Here is an 11,073-nt window from a genome sequence, read left to right on the forward strand (position 1 = left end):
ATGGGATCGGGCCGTTCGCCTCGGCAGGATAGATACATCTATGGTTCGTGTCGTTAGACCCTCGGCAGTGCGCACACTATGATGGATCGGGTCGTACGCCTCGACAGGATCATGTACCACACTCTCATAGGAGTGGGCCGTTCGCCTCAGCAATAAAATAGATGTATCTATGGTTCAGAAATGTTATGATGGTTCGGGTCGTATGCCTCGACATTTCCATAAAATACTCTTATGAAATCATGCATAATAATTGGCAAGAAGCGAGCATATCTGTGAGCTTTTCATGATTGAACTGTGACGACCTATCTAGTAAGGTCTATTATATATGTACTCCGATTGAGGAGGTAGCTACTAGCTGAGAGTTTGAGTTATTGCTGAGAGGAGGATTGCACCACGTATTATACTTGTTATTTCTCTTATTTACACTGTCTCACACCTGTTTACTTCTACTGCATATGTCTTATTGGACCACTAGTAAGTGTTGATGTCACCCCTCGTCACTACTTCTCTGGGGTTAGGCTAGATACTTACTGGGTACGCATTGATTTACGTAATCATGCTACACTTTTCGTGCAGGTACATATATGTCTGGTGGTATTTTGGGCGCAGAGGCGCGACTAATGCTGGGACTTAACCGTGAGCTGAATTTCATGTTACGATCCGCATCCTGTAGAGTCCCCATCAGAGTTATTTATATTCTCCTGTCAAATTTTTATTCCAGACAGATGTTGTATTTTATTATATTTCCTAGTTGATGCTCATGCACTTGTGACACTAGGTTTTGGGGGTTTCCTTCAGGTTATTCATTATTGTGGTTCATGTAAACATTTTTATTTACTCAGTAAATTCTATTTTATACTGTTCAATTAAGGAAAATTATGATTTCAAAATACTGAAACAAGTAATTAAATTGGTAAATCACCGTTGGCTTGCCTAACGGCGGCGGTAGGCACTATCACGGCCTATAGTGGATTTTGGGTCGTGACACCCAAGCTTGATAAACTGACTCAGTGTCAGTCTGCAAGAAATTAGAGATGTCTTGTCTTAACTTTCTGGTTTTAGCAGGGGAAAAATATTTTTAAAAAAATTTCTGAGTCATTTGGTCCCATGTGGTAATGGAACCTTGTGGAAAACTTCGCAACCAAGTCTTGGCATCTCCTTTTAAAGAAAAAGGAAATAGCCTTAACTTGATAGCTTCATGAGGTACTCCATTATACTTAGTTGTTTCAACAAGTTTCAAAAAGTCAATTAAATGACCGTGTGGATCTTCACTTGCGTCTCTAGAGAAGATGCAAGACTGTTGAATCGTTTGAATTAGGACAGTCCTGATTTCAAAGTTGTTGGCTGCCACTGGGGGTTTTCTGACACTAGATTCACAGTTAAAGCTGTCAGGTCTAGCATAATCCCTAATGATTCTATTTGCTGGTCTTGGTGCTACTTCATCAAATTGATCCTTTACATGGACTGGTGGTTGAATGTCTTCTACTTCTTGATTCTCCATTCCTTCACGAGCTATGCTTTGAGAAGATGATGTTTGTCATTTCCTACATAATCGAAGAGATTTTTCAATTTCTGGATTGTAACTAGCCAACTTTTTTGTAGAAGAGCGGGTCATAAACTATCTAAAATTTTAAAGAGAATAATAATAATAATAATAAATTATAACTAGTTTCTAAAGTACTAGTAATTAATAAAATAAATAAAGAAATTTTCAAAAATAACAAAAATAATTAGTGAAAAGAAAAAAAAGGTACGATAATATATTAAGTATAAGTAAAAGTAGTACTAGTAAATAATACTCCCTCCGTTCAAGTTTATGTGAACCTATTTTCTTTTTGGTCTGTTCCAAAAAGAATAACCCATTTCTAAATTTGGAAACAATTTAGCTTAAATTTCCAAATATACCCTTAATGAGAAGCTTTTATAACCACACAAATACTCTCGACCCCTTTTTGACTTGTTTAGGACCACAAATTCCAAAAGTCTTCATTTTTTCTTAAACTCCGTGCCCATTCAAACAGGTTCACTTAAATTGGAACAGAGGGAGTAGTAATTAGAAAGAAAGTTAGAATAGTATTTTATGTAAAAGTACTAGTAATATTATATTAAATATACTATAGTAAATGTAACGACCCGACCAGTCGTTTTGAGCTCTAGCGCGTCGTTCAGCGGTTTGAGGCCCTGAGCAGCTTTACTTCAGGTATTATGACTTGTACGCGTAGTCGGAATTTAATTTCGGGAAGTTCGAAGTTGATTTGGAAAGAAAATTCGAATTTCGAAAGTTTTAAGTTGGAGGAATTGACTAAAGGGTGATTTTTGAGTAAACGGCCTCGGAATCAGGATTTGAAGGTTCCAATAGGTTCATATAATGATATTGGACTTGGGCGTATGTCTGGATCGGGTTTTGAATGACCCGGGAGCATTTCGGCGTATGTCCGATTGAGATTTTGAGCATGGGAATAGCTCTGTATGGTGGTTATGGACTTAGGGACGCATCCGAAAGTGGATTTGGAGGTCCGCAGGTCCTTTCGGGGTCATTTGGCGAAAAATAGAAATTTGAAGGTTTTTGGAAAGTTTGACCGGGAGTGAACTTTTTGATATCGGGGTTGGATTCTGATTCCGGGAGTGGGAGTAGGTTCGTAATATCAATTATGACTTGTGTGCAAAATTTGAGGTCAATCGGACGTGATTTGATAGGTTTCGGCATCGAAGGTAAAAGTTTAAAGTTTCAAAGTTCATTAAGTTTGAATTGGAGGGTGATTCGTATTTTTAGCGTTGTTTGATGTGATTTAAAGGCTCGACTAAGTTCGTAATGTGTTTTGGGACGTGTTGGTATATTTGGTTGGTGGTCCCGAGGGCCTCGGGTGGATTCCGGATGGTAAGCGGATCGAGTTGTGTTTGGGGGAAATGCTGAGGCTGTTGTCTTCTGGTGTAACCGCACCTGCGAGGTTAGGGTCGCAGGTGCGGAGCCGCAGAAGCGGCCATAAGGGTCACAGGAGCGATGCTGGGGGAGCTGGGCAGGAGCGCAGGTGCGAGGGAATGTCCGCACCTGCGAAGGCGCAGATGCGGAAGGAAAGGCGTAGAAGCGGAAGCGGGCAGTTGGGGGCATCTCCGCAGAAGCAGAATATTTGCTGCACCTGCGGAACCGCAGAAGCGGCCAAGTGACCGCAAGTGCGAGAAGTCGCTGGGCAGAAGGGTTCTTTAAGAGCGGGATTTGGCCCATTTATTTTCATTTTCTCTTGGTTTGAGCGATATTTGGAGAGTTTCAAAGGGGGATTTTCACCAAGAAACACAAGGTAAGTGATTCCAACTTATTATAAGTCAAATACATGGGTTGTATAAGGATTTAAACATGAAAATTGATAGAAATTGTGGGATTTTGAAGAAAAACCTAGAAATTGATATTTTTGGATTTTGACCATAAATTTGGGCATGGAATTGGAAATAAATTATATATTTGAGTTCGTGAGATCATGGGTAATAGTTATCTTCAAAAATTTTCGAAATTCGGGCACATGGGCCCGAGGGTGATTATTATCGACTTTTCGAGCGGAGTTGAAAATTGTTGTGAATTGAATTATTATGAGTGTTAGAGTATATATTTATGGATTTGCAACTTTATTGACTAGTTTTGGAGCGATGTGCATTGGTTTGAGTTGTAGGAAAGGCTTAGGAGTCGGTTATGAAATTTCGGAGTGAGGTAAGTCTCATTTCTAATCTTGTAAGAGGGAATTAACTCCATAGGTGAAATAATTCAATATGTTCTTCTATTTGTGGGGGCTACGTACGCACGAGGTAACGAGAGTCTGTGTTTAGCTACTAATATGCTTATGTCCGGGTAGTCTAGGACCCAGATCATGTTATAATTGCGATGCTTGCATCCTACTTGTTAATTTAAACTGCTTAAATCATATCGAAACTTGTTAAAGGAACTTTAAAAGGTTAAAATCCATTCTTCTTGACCCTAAATGAGAATTTGTATTTCTTAAATAGTTGTCTTGATAAATTTTAAATTTGGTTATTTTAAATTGTATTTTCTCTTTTGTGGAGCGGGCCGAACGCCTCGACAGGTTAAATAGATGCATCTATGGTTCGTGCCATTCGACCCTCGGCAGTGCACAATTTAAATATTATGTTGGATCGAGCCATACGACCTCGATATGATTTGCGCATGATATATTTTTGGAATTTATAATAATTGATATTGCTTACATTGGCCTGAGATACAAAAATGTTAAATGATGAAAATAAAATTTGGAAATTTCTTATGAAGGAAAGAATTGTTTACTTATTTCATGATATTGAGCTTACAATCGTTCTACGTAATCTATGCATAATTATATCATTGATATTTTATTTATAGCCCATAGTAAGTGTCGAAGTCGACCTCTCGTCACTACTTCTTTCAGGTTAGGCGTGATACTTACTAGGTACGCGTTGATTTACGTACTCATACTACACTTGTTGCACATTTTTGTGCATGTGCATATATGTCTAGTGGCCTTGTGGGCGCAGAGGCGCGGTTATTACGGGGACTTAGGTGAGCTGCATTCCACATTACGAGTCCGCAGCCAGCAGAGTCTCCTTCAGAATATTTATATTTCTCCTATCCGAATTTGTATTCAGTACAGATGTTTACTTTGCATTTTTAGTTGAGGCTCATGCACTTGTGACACCGAGTTTTGGGATGATTCGGGTTGTCCTACATTGAAATTGTTGTAAAAAATTATTATTTACACTGTAGATTCCATCTTTTACTGTTTAATTGAAGAAAAATATGATTTCTAAAATATTAAAAATGAGAACCAAATTAAGTATTTATTTTTGGCTTGCCTGACAGAGGTGTACGGCGCCATCACGACCTTTAATAGATTTTGGGTCGTGACAGTAAAGGTAATGATAGAACTAATAGGAAGAAATACTTATTAGTAGATAGTGAAAATATTAACAACAATAAAAAATAATAATAATAAATTCTCAAATTAGTATCAAGATATTTAATCTGAAGTAGATGTATGCCAATCCCCGGCAACGACGCTAAAATTTGACGAGGCCAATGTGTATTGGAATTTTCTGCTCGTACTCTATCAAATTCTAGTATAGTTTAAGATATCGTCTCACAAAGACTGGATAATCTATGCTACAGACTTGTAATATTTTAACTACTATTTGAGAGAATCAAATTGATGAAAAAAGTGAGTGAGGTAAAACTTGCTAATTACTTAAATAAAACAAACAATTTTTGAAAGATTTATAATTTTAAAAAAGAGCTGGGAATCATTGAATTCACTTGATAATATTACTATGATAAAATCTCAATTTCTACATTATTTCTTTAAAGAATAATTGCTTATTTCTAATACCATTATATTTGCTCACTAAAAAATAACCAATTAATAACACTCCGTGAGAATTATGTTAATTAATCAACTTAAGACTAGTGACATTTAAACTGAAATATTTTTCTTGCTTGAATTGTGCTAAAAGAAAGTAAAAACTTTGTGAGAATATATTTACTAAGGATTAATAATCTTGCCTACAACAATTCCTCCGTGAGAATTAAAACTGAGGCAAGCAAGATTAGTAACTTGAAATAATAGTTTACTAAAATATTACTTTCACTCTATTATTTTATTCATCATTTATTATATATTAATTTTGCTCTGTGAGAATTATAAATTTAATATATGAATAACTTAGAGAAAAAATATATAGACGTGATAATAGAGAAATTAAAAAACCATCATTTCAGCACAGTATAAAATGTAAATAAAACGTTTCAAGACAAATATATATAAAAATTGAGATAGTAATTTAAAATATATCAAGCTTCATCAACTATCCCAACGAAAAGAGATTACTCCATTATGGAGTAAGAAAGGCTGAAAAAATATTTAGAAGACTAGAAATATTTAAAAGACTAAGAAAATATTTTTACTACAAAGAAAGAAAACCAAGACTAGTTCTTGTCTTCCAAACGATTGGATATCCTTATACAAAGAGAGCTTGTTATTTATAGGAAAAGATGAATAGCTTTTGTTATGTTCCACTTTTGCGAGTGTAAAATCCATGTATGCGAATGTGACCTTTGTGTACATAGATTCCATATATGCAACTATGGCACTTGTGCTTCACTCTTTACTTCATGAATTAGTCTTGCAAATATAGGTTCCATGTATGCGAATATGACCTTTGCAAATATAGATTCCACACATGCACCTATGACTCTTTTGCTTCCATTCTTGACTTCATGAGTTAGACTTGCAAATGTAGGTTCCATGTATGCAAATGTGACCTTTGTGTATATAGATTCCACACATGCAATTATGCTCCTTTTCATCTCTAATTATCTCTTTTCATAAGCCCATATGTATATTCCATATTTGCGAATATGAAGATGATGTGTGCAACTGTGGCTTTGCTTCATTCTCTTGTCTTTTAGCCTCTTTCCTTTTTTTCATAATTTCTTCTTCCTACAATATTTGTTAGAAAATATACGAGGATAAGATATCATTATTCGTATTTTATTTTAAAAACTTATTTTTTACATATGAAATTACATGAATAATTTATATCCATCACACCCTATTTTACGCGTCTTCTTTGAAATTTTAATTTCAGGTTAGCCTAAGGATATCAAACTCTCAGTCTGCTCACTTGAACGTTGACGCTGAGTCAGGACATCACAACGAGAATAATAATGTAGTGCCTAGTAATGATGTGCCTCCTGCCGATCTCAATGGTGTTCCAGTCGACGACCCGGTCGATGCTAACTCGCAAGTGGCCATCAACATCAATTTGCTAACTAATCCCGAAAATACTGTTCGTGGGGGACCACGATCAACGACTCGAGAAGCGCCCAAAGGTGAAGGTGATGAGGTGAGCGTACGATTGATTTCGAAATGTTGCAGACTCAACAAGCGGCAATAGTACAGTTGTAGAACCAAAGGCGCGCCCCTAACAGGGTCGAGCCTGAACAACCCGAGGAAAATAATCGGAGAGATGAACAAGTTGTCGTGGAACCGGGTGAAGTCAGGCCCGAGGAAACTTCCGAGGTGATGAAGATGCTCGAAACATTAACAAACCGGGTGGAGTCAGGCGAGAAAAATATTGAGGCCAATGACAAGAAGGTGTAAACATAATACTCCAGGGTCGATCAGATCTCAGGAGCACCTTCGATATTGAAGGGACCAGACTCCAAAAAGCTTATTCAGAAGCCTTTTCCCTCGAGTGCGGCACTGAAGCCAATCCCAAAGAGTTTTCAAATGCCAACATTCCCATGTATAATGGGACCACGGATCCAAATAAGGATGTAACCTCTTACACATGCGCGATCAAAAGGAACAACTTGGAAGATGACGAGATCGAGTCGGTGAAAACGTTTGGGGAAACTTTGTCCAAGGGGGCAATGATATGGTATCACAACTTGCCTCTAAATTCTATTGACTCGTTTGCTTTGCTTGCAGATGCTTTCGTGAGGGCCCATGCCGGAGCCATCAAGGTCGAGACCAGAAAGTCACATCTTTTCAAGGTCAAACAAAGGGATAACGAGATGCTCAAGGAGGTTCGTATCAAGATTCCAGATGGAACGGATGCATCTACCACCAGTTGTGGATAATTGGGTCGTTCAGGCATTCACTCAGGGGCTCAACCCTCGAATTTTGTGGCCTCTTAACAGCTAAAACAAAATTTGGTGGAGTACCCAGCAGTAACATGGGTCGACGTCCACAATAGATACCAATCAAAGATCAGGGTCGAAGACGACCAACTCAGGGCCCCTTCTAGATCTGTTTACCCCATCAGAACCGATTATAGATCTAAGAGAGACATTGATCAGGAGCTAAGACAGGTCCGAGATCGATATCAGCCATACTGTGCGGATTGGAGGGGAAACGGATCTGGGCATCACCCAACAAGGAACAAGAGGATAAGTGATCGAGGACCGAGCAGCTGGGGCTTGATGAGCAAGAGTGGGTTTGACAAGTCGCTCGGGGGCAGGGAAGCGCCAATATTATCGAAGTACAATTTTAACGTGGACACTGTGAGCATTATGTCGGCCATAGGGCGCATCAAAGAGACCAAGTGGCCCCGACTGTTGCAATCTGACCCTGCCCAGAGAGATCCTAATTTGATGTGTAAGTATCACGAAACTCACGTTCATAGGACCGAAGATTGCCGACAGTTAAGAGAAGAAGTTGCTTGATTATTCAATAATGGGCCTCTCAAAGAATTCCTAAGCGAGCGGGCCAAAAACCACTTCAGAAACAAGGACGCCAACAAATAGATCGAACAAGAGGAGCCTCGGCACGTAATCAACATGATCACTGGGGAGTCGATGTCCCCCAAAGACTGATGATAAAATGTACTAAAGTGTCTATTACAAGGGGAAAAAGCACCCGGAATTACATCCTGGAAGGAGCTATCTCATTCAGCGATGAAGACGTCGAGGGCATCGTATAGCCTCACACCGATGCACTGGTAATATCTGTACTTATCAATAAATCTCAGATTAAGCATGTGATAATTAATCCAGGTAGCTCGGTCAACATCATCAGATCGAGGGTCGTAGAGCAACTGAGGTTACAGGATCAAATTGTACCGGCGGTCCGGGTGTTGAATGGATTCAACATGGCATGTTAGACCACGAACGGTGAGATAAACACTGGTGAAACAACCCAATAAACAAAGTTCTACTTGATCGAAGGGGATATAAGGTACAACGCTTTATTCGGAAGGCCATGGGTCCACAACATGAGGGTGGTACCTTCGACCTTACACCAGACGCTAACATTTCCCACTATGAGGGGAGTCAAGACGATCTATGGAGAATAGCAGGCCGCAAGGGAAATGTTCGTTGCCAATGAAGTGATCATGGTGCCCGCAGTTTCAACATTAAGAAATGCGGAACCAACCAAAAAAGAAGAAAATAAATAGCAATCAATGATATCGGCCCCAGCCGAACCGGAAACACAGGAGGAGAACGTAGCGGACAGTGAGGACAATTACGGTGTCCCGAGATCATTCATAGCACCCAATGATAACGCCACCACCAAATCAACGGTCGAGGAGTTGGAGAAATCTATATTGATCGAGCACCTACCCGATCGAAAGGTATAGATGGGCACGGGGTTAGCCCCCGAACTCAGGAAATTTTTTATTGATTTTCTTAAAGCTAACTCTGATTGTTTTGCCTGGTCCCATCTAGACACGGCAGAGGTCATACCGAAGGTAACCACTCACAAGTTGAGTTTGGATCCGAAGTTCCATCCGGTTAAGCAGAAGAGAAGGCTACAGTCTGAGATCAAGCACACGTTCATCAAGGACGAGGTATCCATACCTCTGAAAATAGATTCCATCCGGGAAGTTAAATACCCGGATTGGTTAGCTAACGTAGTTGTAGTACCTAAAAAGGGAAATAAACTAAGGATGTGTGTATATTATAAGGATCTAAACAAGGCATGTCCAAAGGATTGTTTCCCTTTGCCTAACAACAATCGAATGATCGACGCGATGCCTACTCCGTGTACAACCAAATTCGAATGGACCCGGATGATCAAGAAACGACTTCTTTCATAACCAAGTTCGGCACCTACTGCTATAACATGATGTCGTTCGAATTAAAGAACGACGATGCCACATACCAACACCTAGTAAACCGGATGTTCGAAGAACAAATAGGAAAATAAATAGAGGTTTATATTGATGATATGTTGGTCAAGTCCCTGCGAGTAGAGGACCATTTGAAATATTTGCAGGAAACCTTCAACATATTAAGGAAGTGCAACATGAAGCTAAACCTGGAGAATTGTGCATTTGGGGTCGGCTCAGTCAAGTTTCTCAGATTCATGGTATCTAATCGGGGAATAGAGATCAACCCTTACAAAATAAAGGCCATAGAGGACATCACCATAGTCGACAATGTCAAGGCAGTTCAAAGACTGACCGAGCAGATAGCCGCGTTAGGCTGCTTTATCTCGAGATCGGCGGACAAAAGTAATATGTGTAGATTTTAAACACTTATTAGTACCTTCTTGTTTTAGTATTAGTCCGAAAGTCTGATTTATGTTCCCGAAACTAATAAAAGTGTGAAAATTGCAGGAATGTTGGAGAATTGGACTCTAATGAAGAAATCTAACTCAAAAAGGAGTGTTCCGGATCATAAGGCAAGAAGGAGCGCAGCAGGAAAAAAATGCGGCCCGCATAAGTATTTCTGCGGCCACAGAAGAAAGCATAGACCACAGAATTATCTCTCCGGCCACAGATATGGTGTTGAAGCTCAGAATTTGAATGAAGAAAAGCATGTACCGCACACAATTTGAGAGGCCGCAAAATATAGTCGCACTAACAAGAATTTAAAAAGTTCATAGAGTGTGCAAAATGACCAAGAGTGAAGCCTTGCCAGAAGTGCGGACCACACATGGAATTGTGTGACCGCAGAAGCTGAAGTGCAGTCGCAGATCAAATTGTGCGACTGCAAAATCCCTTAACCTATAGACTCGAGCAAAGTGAGGACCGCACATGAAAATGTGCGGCCACAGAACCTCCCGGAAGGCATTTTTATCAGTGAATGTTGGGCCACTATAAATAGATGAGAATCACTTTTTTAGGTCAAGTTTGGTAGTTTTTTTAGCTGTAGCCGTTGTAGTTTACTACTTTGGTAATTTATGACCAATTTTGGTTAAAAGCACATTAGTTTATCATTTTAATTTTATATTATGGCTTTAATTAGTGTTTCTTCTTTATTTTCTTCCATTTCTTCTATAAGTAGCTAGATATTCTCTAGAGTTATGACCCAACCCTAGTGTGTAAACCTTATGGATAATTAATCTAATACTTGTTTATGATTGGGTGGTTGCTATTTAGTCCTATTCATGCTTTAATTTTAGAATTAATGGTTGCAAACATTGATTCATGCCTTTTTGACTTAGTCTTTACTTGAGAAAGAGGGACCTAGTCTAGGAAAACTTGGCTAATAAGAAATTGGACTAGTTAAGGTTTTGACTAGCCTAATTACAGGGTTTGAACTAGAGATAGAGAAAACTCGACTTGAGCTCATTTCAACTATTTGGCTTG

At 39.0% G+C, this 11,073-nt stretch overlaps 1 protein-coding gene across 1 annotated transcript; it reads right to left on the minus strand.

The window, feature by feature from the left end:
- Positions 1-1,078: 1,078 nt before the first annotated feature.
- On the minus strand, positions 1,079-1,501 carry LOC104109008 (uncharacterized). The gene has a single exon (XM_009618186.1). It carries the CDS (start codon positions 1,499-1,501, stop codon positions 1,079-1,081), a length of 423 nt encoding a protein of 140 aa, XP_009616481.1.
- Positions 1,502-11,073: the final 9,572 nt, after the last annotated feature.

Source organism: Nicotiana tomentosiformis, chromosome 4 (genome assembly GCF_000390325.3).
Source record: "Nicotiana tomentosiformis chromosome 4, ASM39032v3, whole genome shotgun sequence".
Classification (NCBI taxonomy): Eukaryota; Viridiplantae; Streptophyta; class Magnoliopsida; order Solanales; family Solanaceae; genus Nicotiana; species Nicotiana tomentosiformis.

Coding starts and splice junctions, on each gene's coding strand:
- LOC104109008 (XM_009618186.1), bottom strand. CDS start 1,501: ATGGAGAATCAAGAAGTAGAAGACATTCAACCACCAGTCCATGTAAAG.